This window comes from Aedes aegypti, chromosome 3 (assembly GCF_002204515.2).
Source record: "Aedes aegypti strain LVP_AGWG chromosome 3, AaegL5.0 Primary Assembly, whole genome shotgun sequence".
Lineage (NCBI taxonomy): Eukaryota > Metazoa > Arthropoda > Insecta > Diptera > Culicidae > Aedes > Aedes aegypti.
In genome coordinates, this window is record NC_035109.1 from 404,361,190 (window position 1) to 404,380,030 (window position 18,841).

The 18,841-nt window shown below is 36.9% G+C and overlaps 1 protein-coding gene and 1 long non-coding RNA gene across 4 annotated transcripts; both read left to right on the top strand.

The window, feature by feature from the left end:
• The first annotated feature begins 435 nt into the window (after nucleotides 1-435).
• Nucleotides 436-13,121, top strand: LOC5566701. 3 transcript variants are annotated; one of them, XM_021855674.1, is made up of 5 exons: nucleotides 436-811; nucleotides 1,413-1,424; nucleotides 10,893-11,258; nucleotides 11,324-11,409; nucleotides 12,394-13,121. In XM_021855674.1, exons 1-5 carry the CDS (start codon nucleotides 793-795, stop codon nucleotides 12,478-12,480), a joined length of 570 nt encoding a protein of 189 aa, XP_021711366.1. In that variant the 5' UTR covers nucleotides 436-792; the 3' UTR covers nucleotides 12,481-13,121. The 3 variants fall into 3 exon arrangements, with proteins under 3 accessions (XP_021711366.1, XP_001651109.1, XP_021711365.1); XM_001651059.2 differs by lacking the exon at nucleotides 1,413-1,424; XM_021855673.1 differs by lacking the exons at nucleotides 436-811; nucleotides 1,413-1,424 and adding an exon at nucleotides 9,902-9,926.
• A 3,924-nt stretch (nucleotides 13,122-17,045) lies between these two features.
• Nucleotides 17,046-17,956, top strand: LOC110679844. The gene is made up of 2 exons (XR_002502749.1): nucleotides 17,046-17,480; nucleotides 17,540-17,956. It is a non-coding gene; the product is annotated as an uncharacterized LOC110679844 (long non-coding RNA).
• Nucleotides 17,957-18,841: the final 885 nt, after the last annotated feature.

Sequence of the window (18,841 nt, forward strand, 5' to 3'; positions counted from 1 at the left end):
TGAAGTTTTGATAACTTTCATATTTTTAATCTTTTTGAATATTTCAACATCAAGTTATATCTTAAATCTAACTACTACAACATACAAAAATTTTCAACATAGAGAACCACTATGCTCATAACTGGTACACCTATCTATACGATATTACTGCTAAGAAAGTTAAAAATCAACGGTCATTAAATTCAAAATGTCGTACGCGCGAAATGATCGAACACTGCAAGTCGAATGGAAAATCACGCCAGCGTGAATTCGACGCATTTCTCACGAGAATACCATTTCACGTGAGAGATTGGTGCAACCGGCATGGTCATATTCTCTCGCCACAGCTCTCTGTCGTGAGTTCATATACTAAATTCAATGATGATGATGATGATGATGATGACGAATACCAGCTGTTCCACAAGCCGAGCGAGAAGCAACCAGAAGCATCACCAGCCAATCTAACGCAGTACCTTACGAGACCCCATCGAAGCTAGTTTCGAATCTCATCGCGCGCCGGCGGAAATCCCAACGTGTTCAAGATATAATAAATATTCCTGAGAGTACCTGAAGGTGCGACTGCAGCGAAATTTTCTCACCCCAGACCAAAAAGTGTGAGGTCATTTCCATCGCCTACTGCTGAGTGCATTCGAGAAACCGTCGTGAATCGTGAATCGGTTACATACTGCAGTCAGTCTAGTAATCCTTGGAAAAACAAAAAGGAAGCACAAGAAGCTGATTAGGTCATCAGTGGCTAGACAGTAGGCGCCTACTCGGATCGATTATTTCTCATCAAGAAGAACTTCAACGAAAATGTTCAGCGGATTCACAGGTAGGATTTGAACCGGACCGTATGGTCACTCCCTGAAACGAAAAAACGGTCGACTTTCAGTCGAATGGTATCGATTTTCTTCACACGTTCCTGTCCAGTTTAAAACTACGCGTCATTTTAAGCATTTTCGCCTGGCAGAAAACCATAAATTTAGAATCAAGTGGATTTTTGGTTTCACTTTTATTTCGGTTGCTGTGATTTTTTTTTACTTGTATTGGATTCCAATAACACTCGAAAATACCGCTTCAAAAATGCAATAAAATTTAAAAGTAGTAGTGAAAAAAATAGAGTAAATTATTCATCACGCTTCAACTGGCTGCCCGACTACTAGATGAGGTGCGACGTAGTCTGCGGTGCTGCTCTTCCGCACGTAAGCCTTGCGTGATACCATCGCCATCAGAGCAGGCGGCCGTTTTTATTTTCCTCATGCTTTCGCTTACACTTCGGTGACCTCGTAGTTCAAATATTTGTCATTTTACTTCATACCGATGGTTATAGTAATTTACTCAATTTAAAACGATGTGTCATAATCATATGGTACATACTCCTCAAACATTCCTTTGTATATTTTTTCCCCTCAATGCTTCCGCGGATTGTACAGGAGGTGCAAAATGTGAGTATGTTCGTTTTGTCAGGAGAATAAAATCTATAAAGCAATGCAATCGAATGCTTATTTTGAACGAAACGTGACACCGAAGCTTAATTCACCAGGATGATGGTCAACAAAAAAATGACGAGTAATGGATTCGCCGAAACATCCGTGTGTAGAAGCTAGTTAACTGTTGTAGTAAATGAAGTGTCCTTCATGGCTGGATGCGCCTTCCGTGCAGCAGCAATTAGGATAGGGGTGGTGAATACTGATTAGTGGATGTGCTTACAGAATCGATTGTATTTGGACAAAGAATTTGACAATGACTTTTCAAATATTCTCAACTGATATGATCTAAGAAAATGAAAACCAAATTTTGTACTATATAATTTAAGTCCACTAGTGTTTGTATCCTATGACAGATATGTACGCTTATTTCGACCTTAACTTTAAGGCCGTCTTCAGTGTCGTGTACTATACTCGAAGTTAAATTCAATGGTATAGTACTAAATTCGATTTTTATTTACTCATAAGTGCCGTAATTCGGAGTCAAATTGATCAATGTTTTATAACTTGTTGTTATACTATCCTTAAGAATTGAGATATTGCCAACATAATTTCGGCAAAACCAGAAGTACTGGTTTGATTTCAATCAGTGTAGGTAAATAATATATTTATCATGTTTTTATTTTTAAATATGGTTTTCCACTAAACAGTTTGAAGATTTATTATTTTGATATGATCTGTGTTTTAGTCATAAGGAATCAGATTCTATGCAATAACATAATATAGCTCACTTACTTTGGAGACTACTACGTATGTCAGTTTGACATAACAGAAAGTTATTGACGGAAAGAGGACGACTGAGACTGTAAAAAGTTAGAAATGAAAGTTCTTCCCTAGAAATACGACAACAATGTTTAGAACTTGATCAACCATCCTATGATTGGAAGTCTTTATGTAAAGATAATTATAGTTTTCAAATGACAAATGAAAGCTTTTAGAAACATAGTTTTGATAGAATCCTTATCATAAATAAATGAAATTCAAGAAAAGTGATCAAAGGTGTATTCAAAAGTCGGCTATTTTTAGCAAAAAGAACGTAATGAACCTATTTATTAACTGTCCCATTCATGGTCTTACGCAAAGCTAAAATGCGAAGGTGGCGTTTTTCTAGAATGGTGATTGGTGCATTCCAGTCGAAGTTACTAGTATTAATTTTGGAAGAAAAATCACCTAATCATGGTACTGATGAGCTTTTCCCAACAAACAATTTAGTGGAATGAAAGTTGAACAAACCACTCTAAAGATAAACTCAATTGAATATACCCGATTCTGTTTTTGCACGGGGGATGCGCACTGTGCAAAAAATTTCAGTTCAATATTTCAAAAACCGTGCCAAAAAAGTAACATCATTTCTCGACGTTGCATGCATAAATAAGGTTCTGGCGGAAAAAATGTATGGAAACTTTTTTTTGCACGGCCGTGTAAAAACAGAATCGGGTTTAACTGTTCTTCAGCTACTAATGTTACTTGGGTTGACAGTTTAAATTACAGGAAATTGCAAATATTCAACTGAATTTGTAAAACTTTCGCAACCTAATCTCACATTTAATCGCCAATACTCGATATTGAAGAGACCATCGAAACCGAAACAAATATTTTTCAGAAACATTTTGAGTGATGTGATGCATTTTATATTCAATATTTTGTTTGGCCTAAACTAAAGTTTTTCTTTTTCTTCTTGGACGTTAATGTCCCCACTGGGACAAAGCCGGCTATTCAGCTTAGTGTTCTAGGAGCACTTCCACAGTTATTAACTGAGAGCTTTCTTTGCCTTAGTTGCCATTTTTGCATTCATACGATTTGAAATTTCAAGTTTTTTCTACTGTTTACCACAAAATAGTTTCAGGATTTTACTAAAAACTTTTACAAAACCACAATTTATACAAAAATCCTGCAAATAAAATCATCACAAATTTATCCAGAAGTTTCTCGTGAAATAGATCCAGATATAAAGTTTCACATTAGCGATTCACATTAGATTTCATTTTGGAAACACTACTGAATTCTCTTTTGTAGCAGTCTACCAGTTATTCCTGTCACCTATAAAGAGTACGTAATTTGTCTATTCCAGCAAGTAAACACATTTTTTTCCCTAACAATTTCTCTTATTGGGCTGAACTGGCATAATATGTAAATTTTCGAGGAAATTGTTAAGAAAGGTTGAATTCATTTTTGATATTTTTTCTAAAACTTCCTGGACAAAAATCTAGTGCAAGTACTAGAAGGCTGTTGGGAAGAATTTTGCCAAAACCCATTAAATGGGATGTCAAAAGATACAAGCTATGTATAGTGGAATTGAATGGTATAGTACTAAATTCGTTTTTTTTCATCTACTTATGTTTTTCTAGCCTAAACTTAAGCGTTTGGCACTAAAATTGGGACAGGACCCTATTGTGCCAATTTTCGAATTTTCATAAAAAAATGGCCTAAATCGTATGAATGGGTCGGAAATTTCCCTTTTCCCTTTTCAACATATAATTCAATCCCAATCGAGCCAAAAGTAAAATGGAAATCTCTTACCAAATACTCCAAAAGTTTATTTGTTCCAGTCTACTTCATGAAGAAAAAAAGTAAAAGGTTGTTTCCGAGATACGAGCGCCAGTGGACGTTGCATAACGTTAGCTTCTTCTTCTTGCTGGCTTGAGATGGTCACGAATTTATGAGAGATTTCTACTGCTAAAAATGCAATCAATTTCCACACTATTTGATGCATGTCAATAAAAGTTAATTGTGTTCTGTTATTTGGTGTTTGGTTGGCTTCGACTGAACACGATAGAATAAAGAGAATTAAGAAGAAGACCGGATGGGGTGTTTCCCTTTGAATGACAAAAATGACAAAGATATCGGACAATGATGTCTGTGTTGGGAATACACAAGTAAAATGTGCTTTTATATGTAAAATAAGACATGCCTCAATATTTACCAATTTTTCAATAGTTTAGTAATGAAAATGTCATTACTGGAGACGATTCATAGAAAGATTTCCAATCGATTGGTGCGAGAATCTTGAAAATCTTTCCGGGCGTTAGCAAGTTATAAACAATCGAAATCTGATCATTTTTCGTGACGCGGTTTTTTTGTTTTTCGAAATTGTACCCCAGTTTGTTGCCGTAAGATGTTATCCAACGTCTAAAATCTCTTCTTTTTGTTCTTATTTTCGGATACATGGAAAGCTACACTTTTCTTTGAATCATTTGTTAGCCAAAGTTCCATCATCCGATTGAATTCTTCACAGGAAAAAATAAAAAAAAAACAAAAGGAAATTCGAATACTTAAACTAGCGCAAAATGCACTGCAATTTACACAATATCTCGCTTCTCACTTTCGAAATCAAGAAATTTTCTCCACATAGCTCCATTTGAAATGACATTTCTGTTCAACTGCGTACTGCGATCGAAGAAAAACGTTTTTTTTTACCATTTCAGACAAGTAATTTTCCACGCATCGAGATAGGCTTCTTTTCAGATAGATAGACTTTTCTTTTCAGCAGCAAATCAGCCTTAAGAAAACAATCGGAATGGCTTCAATACGGCTTGTTTTTGGATAAAAATATGAACAAACCGTTTTGAATTATTTAGACAGAGAGAGCCATTCAGGCTAAAGAATTTAAAAAGGTTTGTTCAGGCATATGGCCAGAAGTTTGTGCGAAACTTCTGGCAATATGCCTGAACAAACAGTTTTGAATGCTATATAAAATTCATCCAGAATTTTATGCGGAAATGGGACAGAATTCTTCCAGATATTTGCAAATAAATTTCATCTTCAGGTATATTTCTCTATGATCAAATTTCTTCAAAAACGCCACGTAAGGCATTTGAAACACAGGCTGGCAGAACCTGAATGGGTACTGCTACTATAGATTCCACAAAAAAAAACTCATGAATTTCCACAGGGAGAAATTAAACAAATTCCTCTAAAGATTTCACAGCAGTTTTATCATCAGCAGTAGTTTTGCTACAAATATTTTCAGTAGTGCTAGAAATACACCAATGCACTATGGTCCAGAAAGCAGTTTTACGCGGAAAGATGCATTTTGTGCGTTAGAATGAAACATTAGACGAAAACGGTCCTCTTCAAAGTTGTTTGCATTAGTTAAGCCCTTTGTTTGGTCTTATTGAAAGTAAGGTTGGACCACATTTTCATAGAAATTGTGTAACTAACTTTCTTATTTGTAGAAATTATAATATACATGCTTGTAGACCATTCAATTTTAAGCAACTTTGCCAAAAAAAAGTCTGTTTGTATCTTTTAAATTGACCGATTTAGAGCTTTTTTCCTACGATGACAGAGGGTGGTCCGAACCAGACTGGTTTTCTGGCGTTTTCAATTCAAATATCTCATCAAAGTAGTCTATGAAACACTTTTAGAGTTATGGAAAAGGCGTAATTTGAAGAGTGAAGAAACTCGCTATCTACTTCCGTTTGGGAGTTATTGTTGTTTTTCTCACAAAAATATGCCTACTTTGATTGTGAAGGGAGAGATTGAGACATAGAACACATTTGTTATGAATGCTAGATTCAAAATCACTTCGTTACCAGGAAAATTGAAAACAAACAGACGTCATTTTGTCTTCATAAATTGTTTTGGATCCCTAAAATCTAGTCTAGTAACCTTTGCATATCGACATACGAAGAAGACATCGGGAATGAAAATCACATCGTGATAGGGAGATATCGAGATAAGGAGGATATCGTGATATGGAGAGTGATCGACGTAGGTAGGGATATCGAAATGTAGAACATCGAGATGTGAAGAGTCGATACAAGTCCCTAAACATAGGTTCCCAAACTTTTTAGATGCACGACCCACCTAGACATCCGGCTTTGTTTTCGCGATCCACCAATGAAAACTGTAAAAAATACTTTTAAATCAGACATTACCAAAGACTCTTGTTTACACAATGTCGTGGAGTCGCTTTTTAATATTTCAAAATAATTTAACTTCTCCTGACAAAGGTGCAAAAATTAGAAAGACGTGGTCCACAGTAAAAAGAGTCATATAGATCATCTAAAAATTATTCGATTTTTTTAATCCCTGAAAGAAAAAAAGTACATCTTTACAAATAGTCGAGTTCAAAGAAATAAATATACAAACATCCACAATGTAAATGATAGTAAATCAATAGTTCAAAAATAGAAACACTCGTAATGTGTAGTAGAATTTTAAATTGAAGTACTCGTTTTAGTTAAAAGTGTACTCCGTTCAATATTCTGATTTAAAATTAGCGTGTTTTCAGTATTTTTTATTTTTTTTATATGACCTCTATTAGAATTTTTGACTAATAAAGATACTATTCAAGTCGTGAAATGCAAAATACGTGGACGGATATATAAAGTTTCACGAAATAAAATCCAGGCAGTCTACAATTGGAAAAATAGGTTTTCATGAAGTAAGAGACAACGCTGTTCGTTTACTCGGATAATTTTACAAACATTTACACTTTTCCATCAACAATTTCTAAATGGTACTGATAAATGACAGCAATTTTAGTGACCTTGAATGAAAAATTTTGACAATTAGCTGAAATCCTCTGCTTGTTTTACTGAAATACATTCCACATAAATTGTTTTAAAAATAACATTCGGAACGTGTGTGAAAAATATAGGTATAGTCAGAACTTTTCTCGCGACCCCCCTATGATAGGTTCATGACCCCTCCCTGGGGGTCGCAACCCACAGTTGGGGAAACTATGCCCTAATGAATTTATGAACAACTTACCTCTCTAACAAACTGAAAAGTCGTAACTGCGAAAATAACACATGATGAAATTCTCGTATGAAATCTCAGAAAAATCACTCTTCTAAGAAATTCCTGGCTTAATCTCAAGCGATATAAATTATATCGAACGAGTGCTACAATAAGGGCGTATTGAAAAATATCCATTTCTCTTCATCGATTCATTATTATTTTTTCTGGGCGCGCTTGGCAGCGATGCAGTCTGGAGTCTTGAGGAGAAAACACGTTAACGAAGCAATCCTTTGGAAACCTGTTTCAAGGGACCATCATAGTAACCATGAAATTTTGTTTCTAGTATGATTCCATGAGTCGATATCGAGTCGTGGAACATCGAATCATGGAGGTATCACTGTAACATATTATCACCTTTATCTTCAGCTACCTACATCTGTGGAAACATTAGGCATGAAGTCATAAAGAAATACAGATGTATCCGCAGTGATCGTTTTCTATTCAACGAGTTATAGTTTTTGTATACCTACAATTCTAGTCGATTTTCGTTTGTTTTTAAAATAAAGTTACCAAGAAGAACGATGAGAACATCTTATTAAAACAAGAATGACAGTCGAAAGCATTTTTCTTTATAAGCGTAAGTTATTGAAGAAGAGGCATCAATCACTTTAGTCACACCGCCATGAAACTGAACGCTTTCAAAGTTTGTATTATCCAAGCATCACTAGATACAAATTTAAAAATATCACGCCAAACGGTCTACGGAGTACGGAAAAGGGTCTAATAATTTTCCTGAAATATATTTATCCCTCGCACTGCGGGTGGTCGCTTCTATAAACAAGCCAAACATAATTTCCTAAAACTGTTCATTTGCAGATAAAAACGCGACGTGACGATTGGCAATGTTTAGACTTTTGATGCGCTATCCAAGCTCAAACATTCACTTCGATTTGTGTTTAGTTGACGTTATAGAGCGGGTGTAGGATGGTTGCGGTTTTCAGCTGATCTCCACGTTTCAGTATAATATGATCCGTTGTATTAGAAGTTATACCTCAAACTACAAACGATGATACATGTTCGATCGAAACACGGTGTGTAGGCGATCAGTTTCTGGTTGCGATCCGATAGATCTACGGCGATAGTGGAACAATCGAAACAAATAAACAACAATTCGCTATAAAGTCAGAATATGGGCTAATGTAATCAGGATCGAATTCCTTCTATATTTCAAAAGAATCCGTCATTATAGCGAATATGATTCGCCCTTATTTCCGCTCAATCGAGAAATGAATATATTTAACGTTGATGATTCCCATATTCGAATACCGGTTGCTTCGATCCGACAGCACCGCATCATCATCGTTGGTTTCGCTGCCGCGCAGTGTGCGGCGATGATGTCACTCTTTCGATGTGAGCACAAGTCATCAAGGTCAGCAAGGCAAGCCATGCCAACGCCAAGCCAAGACAACCCCCGAGCATCGCGTTTGAAGCGAATATAGAATACTGTATGGCTTATACACAGACAAACAGACTTAGATCAATTTTCTTTAATATCGTAACTATGTTGCACGCAATACTGCTTTGTGCAACAGGATATACAGATGTCGGTAGCGTGAAACGTCAAACGCGAAGAAAACCTATGCGTGCGCCTCTGGTTGAAGTGATCGTTAAATAAACAGTCGATGGAAATTTTGCCAGTGTTAAGGTCTGTTTATTTGTGCGTAATAGCTGTGGACAAAGTGGGATTCTTGTTTGAGTATGTTTAGCGTATGCAACCGGTGTTTTAAGGTGAAGATAAATCGAAGCCAAAGTTCAAATTTTCAAGAGCACGGATCTGGAGAACCAAACATCCGTTTGAGCTGAAAATCTAATCGATTGGTCACCACCAGCTAGTGACCAATCGATTTAGTTTTCAACTTAAACAGAAGTTTGGTTCTCCAGATCTGTGCTCTTGAAAATTTGAAGTTTGGCTTCGATTCATCTTCACCTTAACTTGTTCCAGGCATACTTCGATTCTTCCGTTGCTTCCGACACAAAAGTAACGCAACTCCTGACCAGAGCGATTGATTGATTCTAAAACAGAACGATAAACGCATTCCTACATAAAGTGGCTCTTATTGCAATCTGCAGGAATGTGAGAATAAAAATTCCAACGTTCCTTAGACAGCAGTGCTGTTGAAGTAGACGAGTAGTAGATCACGTCCGTTCGTTCTCGGGACGGGAACCAGTGGAATCGCTGCCGAGAATCGCAAACGTCTGACGTTGTTCGTTTTGCCTGCACAATCTAGCGTACGCAGAAGCCACTAATCGATCTAGGAGATCTAATTTTACAATCTCGGAACCAGATCTTGAACTGCGGTTTTTTTCTCTCTTGGAGGGTGTGTGCCATACCCAGCTATGAGCACTGGGAAAACGTACGCAGTCAAGTGATCTGATCCAGCAGCAGGCCGGTCTACGGGGAATCAGAAGAGTAGTTCGATGGTAGTAGGCTGGGTGTAGCGTAGAGAGAACACGCGCATCTAATGACTGTTGAACCGCGTGAAGCTTTTCTCGCATCTAGTAGACCGGTGGAAAATCGATTGCGGCTGTATTGGAGGCGCACATACGCCTACTGCGACCGGTTTGTGTTGCGGTGGTGTGTGAAACACATTGTCGGACGATTAGCGGCAATAATGACGATGACATCGCGACAGTCATTATCATCGTCATCCGCGGCATCATTGATTGTTAGTAAACACATTCCTGTAGCAAAGGGAATACAAATGCCTTCAGGTAATGGCGCACTACTTTTTGTGCAGGTTGACCGCTATATCTAGTTACAGTATTCTGGTTGTAGGTGATTCTAACTTTTTTATAATTTAATCAACGCTGGGAAATTAAAATTATTTTAACAAAGAAACATGCATGTTGAAGGCTATATTATGATTCTTATGATCCTTGATGATGATGCACGTGCTACGGCAATGACGTAATATAATGATGATTTGAATGATAAGATGAATGATTCGCAAAACTAATGGTGATGTCAGCGTCAGTTCCGACATCGTTATGCGGATTCAAGTAATTGTTGAACTTCGGCGATGATTATGCGAGTAATTTTATGCAGTTTTGCCACATACAAACAGACTTCCAATTGTCAATCTTCAATCTTAACGTTCAATCTTCAATATTCTATTTTCAATCTTAAATCTTGAATCTTTAATATTTTATTACAGACAAAATAAAGACATAGTTTGTCTTCTATCTTCAATTTTCAATCTTCAATCTTCAATCTTCAATCCTCAATCTTCAATCTTCAATCTTCAATCTTCAATTTTCAATCCTAAAACTTGAATCTTTCGAATCTTTTGAATCTTTTGAATCTTGAATCTTGAATCTGGAATCTTTAATTTTGATACTTGAATCTGGAATCTGAAATTTGGAATCTAGAATCTGGTGCCTGGAATTTAAAATTTGGAATCTGGAAATATGGATCTTAAATCTTAAAGCTTGAAGTTTGATAGCTTGAAAGCTTGAAGCTTGAATCTTAAAACATGAAGCATGATTTCTTGAACTGTTTCAAAAATGTTCAATGTTTTTCATACATAGACAGGACAAGTGGTAATTCCACGCTCATTTACTTCTCAAAGTTTTAAAAGTTTTGTCTTAACTAGAAGAAGAAGAAGAAGAAGTTGTAACTACTATTCTGCGCTTAACATGTTCTAATTCATACTGATTATCATAAAACCGTCTCTGCAGCTTCCCTGAAGAGCCTTGGCAGCAAGGCCGAAGGTCTTTTCGACAAGAAGAAGAAGGAAGCCCAGGACATGGCCAACGAGAAGGTGCAAGCCGCCCAGAGCATTGCCGAAGACCAGGCCAAGAAGACGCAGGACGCTTTCAACCAGACCAAGCAGGATGCGGAGAACTTGGCCAGTTCGGCCAAGAGCGAAGCTGAGGCCACCAAGCAACAGGCATCGGCCGCTGTCGAAGGAACCGCCCAAGCCGCTGGTACGTTAATGGACCACGCCAAACAGGCCGCCGAGAATGCCGTCCAGCAGAGTGCACAGGTCGTCGAGAAGGCCATCGAAGACCAGATGAAGGTCGCCGAGGAGAAGATTGATGAGGGTAAGTGATGCTGCGAGGTTCAGCGGGGTATTGTTCGTAATAACAGTAAATACGCTCTATTTTAGGCATGAAAACCGTCAGCAATGAGGTGGACAAGAAGCTTCAGGACGCTAACAAATTTGCCGATGAAAAGCGTGGCGAATTGGTGCAGGTGAGTAGTCAGACAAAAATGACAATTTCATTGAACAAATAACGTGCTCTAATGGCTGCCATGAACAAGCTCACTTTCTGCTACGGATCGAACGATTTGACGTTATCCTTCGGTCATTTAATATAAGCCTTTTCATGTGACAGGTTCGTCTATGCATTTTGTTTACATCGTCACCGACCGGTTTTAACACGAGGCTGTCATTTCCATAGAAGAACTGTCAAAGAGCTTCCTGATCAGCTGATTTGGAATGTCATGTGAAAAATCATATTAAAATAACCCTAGTCAAACGTCATATCGTTTGATCTCTACCAGAAAATGAGCTAAGTAACTGTTCTTATTCGTGACATTCCACCTTTTTGCAATCAGTGATGGCCGTAAAAATTTAGCCCACTTTCTGGTAAGGATCCAACAATTTGACGTTTGACTTTGGTCCGTTCAATATTGGACTGCCTCTTCTTCTTCTTCGCATTAACGTCCTCACTGGGACAGAGCCTGCTTCTAAGTTTAGTGTACTTATGAGCACTTCCACAGTTATTAACTGTGAGCTGTCTTTGCCAAAGATTCCGTTTTCGCATTCGTATATCATGTGGCAGGTACGATTATACTCTATGTCCAGAGAAGTCAAGGAAATTTCCATTACGAAAAGATCCTGGACCGACCGGGAATCAAACCCAGACACCTTTAGCATGGATTTGCTTTGTATCCGCGGACTCTTACCACTCGGCTAAGGAAGGCTCCCAAGGGATTGGCTGCCCCAAGCGAGCTGGATTTCTAGTATGATCTGTGTCTGTATCTGTCGTTTGACTAGGGTTAGTCGAAAATGTTCATGATGAAACTTATCAAACTGTCATACGATCAAAAGACATCAATCAGAACGTCAGATCGTTCGATCCCTACCAGAAACCGAGAATCCAAGCTTCTTTATTGCTCAAAACGCTGGAATTTCATCATACTATAACTAATAATAACCTCATCTTATTCCAGAACGTTAACGACGCCGCCACCAAGGCCCAGGAATCCGCCACGTCAACGGCCACCAATCTGTTGGGTAAAATGAACATTGGAAAGTAAATCGTCCAGCTCGTACCATACCCACCTGGTCCCGTGTGAAACACAGCCGAAGATTCGAATGGATAATCCAACTCTACTGAGTCTCCAACAATGATATTACTTATAGGAAAAATGATCTAATATATAAGAGATACTTGTTGCCGCTAGGGCAAATGCAGCTTCATACTCTACCTTCTAAGAATTTTTACTTATTAAAAACTTTTGGAATAAATCCACTTATTACACAGATACAGAAACACACAAAAAGCACAAGAACGCGTTTCACCATTTTCGCGCTTGGTAAGCGACAGCAAGTTCAAAGCAGAAGGGCCTTAAATTTTAACGTTCAAATTGATATTGCGTGAATCTCAACCCGCGCTAGCCTACCGAGCAAAAATACGCGATGCAGAAGATAGATAGACACCGACAAACTTGATCGATGGAGATATATTTCGCAGAAGCTGCAGATTTTCGAAACCTTGAAACACTTTTTCGCGCCATTTTTGACTTTTGAAAAGTTTATAGAACGGAATTTGAGAGCTTTACATCAATGTTTACTTCTTTATGATAAAAAAAATAGTAGATTCTAGCAGACACACAAACAAGAAGAAATCCGTTACAAGCGGTGATATATGATGTTGAAATAAATGTTACCGAACCAATGCGTGTGTTTATTTGTTCAATAATATCTAATTCAGCGGTTTTCAACTCGTGCTCCGCGGAGCACTAGGTGCTCCGTGATGCCTTGGCAGGTGCTCCGCGACAGATTTGAAAATTTGTACTAATGCTTTCAGGGTGTCCATCCATCCGGGAAATCCGGGAAAAACCCGGGAATTCCAAATGACCGGGAAAAATACGGGAAAATACCCGGGAAATTGTAGAACACACCGGGAAAACATGTATTTCGAATAGAATACCGGCTAGTTTAAATTTCAATTACTTTGGACGAAACACAAAAAGTTTGTGTGGATGACTGTCTGATATCTCGAACTTTGCAATCTTACTAACTGTTGATGAGATGTTAAAGAAATAGTTAATGGTTTCTAGTATTTTTTATCCTTTAAAATCATTGGTTTGATGCGAAGATATTCAGTGCATTTTATTTTCTTAAAATTTATACAGATTTCTTATGAGATGCTCTGCATATTTCTGGAAAGATGTGAAGCAAATTCGAATAAAATCTTATGAAACATGATTGAAATACTTGAAAATTTTCTGAAAGTGTACTTAGGGACTCCCGACTAGATTCTTGGTGATGCTTGATAGCTTTCTTTCAAGATGCATAGCATAAGATTTTTGCAGAAATCCTAATGGGAATCTAGGCGATAATTGACGAGTTACTTGAAAATTGTTTGAAAAATCTCTAAAAAAGTAATTATCAGAGGATTGTTAATAAAGATTTCAGTTAATTGTATAAAAGATCCTTGGTCGTTTTTTCTTGATATTCTAAGTAGATTTCTAGCGGTTAGTGGAAAGCTAAGCTGAAAGGATTTTCGTTTCGATATTGGTATACCAATAAATTGGAAACGATTAAGAGAACGGTAATAAAAACCACAGCAAGATGAAAGGATTTTCGCAATTCTCTTGGGAGATCGAGGTGATTTTCTACGGCAATCGAAGGCAGATTCACCAAGTGTTCCTGCTCGGAGGATTCCTATTTGGTGAAGCTTTGTTAAGAATACTAGTTTGACTAATCAATCCTCTTGATCTATGATACATTTTTCCTTACTAGGTCCTTGAAAAGATTTTGTATAGATTTTTGCACCTTTATTCCAGCCATTTTTGATGAAATTGTTTTGATATCGTTAATGAATCCATGACAAGACCATTTAGGTATTCTTGGGCAGTTTTTTGTTTAATTCTTGAAAAGATTTTTGCGAATTTTTTTTATGGAATTCTATTTTTTCAGCTGTTTGTCATTTTTGTGGCAGGTTTCAAAGGAAAACAATTAAATAGTTTTGGCGATATATCGTTTCTGTCAACAAAGCTCATCTCTCATTAGGTTTGAATTCAAGGAAAGTTACTCAAGATCAAGATTTTTTCCTGGAACTATTAGGGTTATATCAACGCAGTGTTTCTAATGTATTTATAGAACAGCTGCCAAATATTTTCTTCAACTGATCCGAATGATATGTGTTTTTTCGACAAATAATTTGGAATAATAATTGAATATAAAAAAAACTGTTCTAAAGGTAATTAAAGCAAACTTTCAGTTTTGATAATTTATTAAAAAAAAATGCTCAGGAGATATTGAGTGATTTTTCAGTAAATCTCTTATATTTTCCTAACACTATTTTGAAATTCGAAACGTAACATTTTGCACCTGCAATTTTTCAAAATAATCATCTAAATTAGTTCATACATAACTTAGATCAAGTTTTCCGAATTTGAAGTTGCAAATGTTTTGAATAATTCGATACTACTCAATAATTAAAGACAGAATCAAGCACTAAGCGGCTGCAGAATAAATCCATTTAGTGACTGGATTCAAACACCTGTTGAAACCTCTACTCTATTTAATCCCATGTTTATGCCACTTCAATGGTTTTGCTAACAATTTCCAATGTTTGACAATCTATCATGTGATGAACAACATTCAGATTTTTAAAGGTTAAAAAACTGCTCCCAAAGCTAAACGTCTTTAAAATTTTAAGTCAAAGAATCATGATACCATTACCATTGAATTTTTATGCATCCGGGAAAAATCCGGGAATTGGAAAACTGATTTTGAATGGACACTCTGTGCTTTGAAATATCTCAAGCAAAAATTGAAATACGGTTTCAATTATACCGAACACCAAGTTAGAATGTCAAGAGTACTAGAGTGTTCAATACATACAAAAAAATCAACCGCGCTGAAAATGTGATCGATTGATAGCTCGTTAGTTGGGACCAACCGAGCTAGTTTTAAATAAAATCACTAATTTGTTTTCTAAATTTGTGGTCTTTAAAATTTAGAGGTGGTTATAATTCATATCCATCTAATGATGTTTTCGATGTTATGGCGGATGACATAATACTGTTATTACGAGTCTCATACACATTGTTGAAATTTCGAACATTTCATTGAACGTTCAAGTACCTCGGATATTTTACGTAAACGTTCAATATTTGAGATATGATTTTGTAATTGTAAGGCTAAAAATACTCTGTAGCCGGAACTTTTCCAATACACTTTGTGTGGGACAGTTTTTGCTGCAACATTTGAGTTCATTGAATTTAGTGTGGAAAACAATTCTTAAAGTTGAAAAAAATAAATTTTCCCCGAGATAATATTTTGAATCTTTCTGGGTGAGAAAGTTCTGGGTCGAACTTTATAGTTCCACCTCGAAAAAAAATGTAAAGAAGAACATAGATCTTCGACAATAACCAAAATTTTGATATCGTCATACAAAAGTAAGATGGTTATCAATTCAATTACAAGGGCTTTAAAAAAATAAGTGTTTAGCTACAGAAACTCGTACATTTTTTAGATAAGAATAAAAAGTTTTAAAAAAATAGGTAGAGATGAACCGTGGCCAGACCGATCACAAATCTGAAGAACGGAACATCCGTTTGAGCTGGAAGTTTAATGGATAACTCATTAACAACAATGAACAATCGACTTTTCAGCTTGAACGAATATTTGATTCCCCAGAATTGGGTTCTTTAAATTCTTAAATTAGGCTTCACCTTATTAAAAAATTGGCCAATATAAATTTTACTTCAAGATTTTTGTAGGAATTATAGGGTCTATTGAGACGCGCAAAAAGTCCTGTTTTCAAACGGAGTGGTGATAAACAACAGGTGCTCCGTGAATCAAAAAGTGCTCCGGGTGCCAAGGAGGCTGAAAACCCCTGATCTAATTCATTGCGTCAGACTATTAGAATAAGCCATTTTATGAGACGTTTCGAATCATATGGTTTCCGTTTGTTTACCAGCTTTGAAAGTTTCTGGCGGGCCGATTTATTTACGATTCTTCTAGCGCTACATTTGGAAGGAGCTTATTCAACAATGGCGCTGGTGGCAGTGTAACAAAGTTTTTAATTTTCGCATGTAAAATTGAAATCACCAGGCAGAGAAGATATTTTTCATTTCCAGGTAACATAATACATGTAAACCGAGTAGAAACATGCGCTGAAAGAGACGGGGACATCATCGCCAACAAAAATGTGACCAGCGCCATTCAGATATCAGGCTAGTTTTTTGAACAACAACAATGAGCGGCCCGCCAGAAAACGTCATTCGAACGTCTCGTAAAATGGCTTATGAGCCATTTTACGAAGCAGGTCAAATGACAGGAGACCTGGGATTTTTCAATCATCGTCGTCAGTTTTGGCGATGATGATGGTTGATGACTGTGCGCATTTCTAGCGTAGCTTTTCATACAGGCGAAAACTTAAATGGAGAAAAAATATTGAAATATTTCTGATCACAGAAATGCCTTTTTATGTGAAATATAGGTGAAAAAGAGGTAGCTGATACAATAACTAGGTGTAAGGTTGCAGTAACAAACATTTTTGGATCTCTTTTTTGTCATTTTCTTCATTTCCTTGTTTGGTAAGATGAGGCGTTGTTAAAAATTACGCTGGATTTAATCCCAGGTCTCCTGTCAATTGACGCCGTTTTGGCGATCAGTTGTTCCGAAACGTCTCGTAAAATGGCTTATACCTAATAGGTCATATGAATAAAACCGAGTACTTGCTCATGCTCAACCCGATTCGAGCAAAGTAAAGTCTCTGAGCATTTACTAGAAACCGTATGAATAAAACGATACTTTGCTCAGAGTAAGTTCGAATTTCGAACTTAGCTTTTACTCTGTCAAAAAATGTTGTTTATGTTTTGGCTAGCTGATTTTTGCGAGGGAGCAAAATCCAAGTGGTGCAAAAAGTATGGGTTTTGCAGATCTCAACTGCATTTTGCCGATTGCTGGAACCTCACAATACCCGGAAAAGCCCAACCAGGAGTAATTTGAAAAACCCTGTGCTACCTGCAAGGACTAAAAACGGGCTGATAAAGTTGCAGCCGATCCGTCTACAACAGTAAGTGTTTTGCGCTTGTGTTATTTGTTCATATAATTATTTCTTTTCCTTCTAACCAGCCCATACCGGTGAACAGATAGCTATGGAACCAGCGAAATTCCTTCAAAAGTATAAACGGAAATGCAACAAACGACAACTTCGATTAGAGTTGGATTACGACAAGCAACATCACCAGAAGCAGAAACATAAGAATAAATCAATTCCTTTCAGCAGAATGGACCCACCGAATACTCAACGAGATGCCATAAGGAAAAATTGATCAAACTGGCGAAATCTATCGCGGACAATTCAGCTGCCATGAGTTGGTTCAACATGCCACGGATGACCGGATCGGCAATCAGCTGCAACTAACGCCAGTGCGATGAGCAAACAGGTGCTCAAACGAAGAGACTATTGGTGTGCAAATACCAAGGCCATCCCTTGCCGATGAAAACATAAATAAACTAAGCTACGAAACTAAAAATACGTTACATTTATTCAATGATTTTCTTAAGTAATCACATCACAAATAACATTTGCGTCCAATGATAATTCTCTGAGAATTCTTGAAGTTCTCCAAAAATATTGGCAGCTGCTAAAAATGTCACCAGATGGCATTTATTGGTTTCGACAAGAATACGTAGATTTTGCAAATAGTTTAGGAAATCTTCAGGATTCAAATGAACTACAAAATATTTAAAAAAAATAGATATTCTTTGATGATTCGCTTTCAAAGATTTCTCTGGATATTCCCAAGCAATTTCTCTTAAAAATGGATAAGGTTGAATAATTTCTTTAGATATTTATTTAAAAATTTTCTCAACGCTCCTTAACGTTCAAGAATCCGTCGTCGTCATCATCGAAACTTCAAAAGCAGTTTTTCTGTTTGAATTTGAAAACTGTTCGATGAAAATGTGTTCACTGTGTTTGAATTGGAGAATAGAATCCAGTGAACACATTTTCATGTAAACTCTTTTGGTTATGAACGAAAAACTGCTTTTGAAAATCCACAAATCAATGACGGATAATGCCCCCTTAAGGATTCTTAAGGAATTATTCCAGAATTTACGCAGAAAACTGAACTTTTGCTTGAGATATATACCAAAAAGGCTCATTCACAAATTTCATGGCGCTGGAGGTGGTGGTTGGGGTAACGATGTTACAGCTCATACTTTCTATTTAGAATATTTATACAAACATGCTACAAGTGGGTGGGGTTGGTTGATTGTAATAAATGCAATTTTTGGCGTCATGAAATTTATGAATGAAATCTAAGAAGCTTGGAGGTGAAGATGAATCAAAGCCAAACATCAAATATTCAGGAGTACAAATCTGGAGAACCAAACATCCGTTTAAGCTGAAAACTTAATCGATTGGTCACT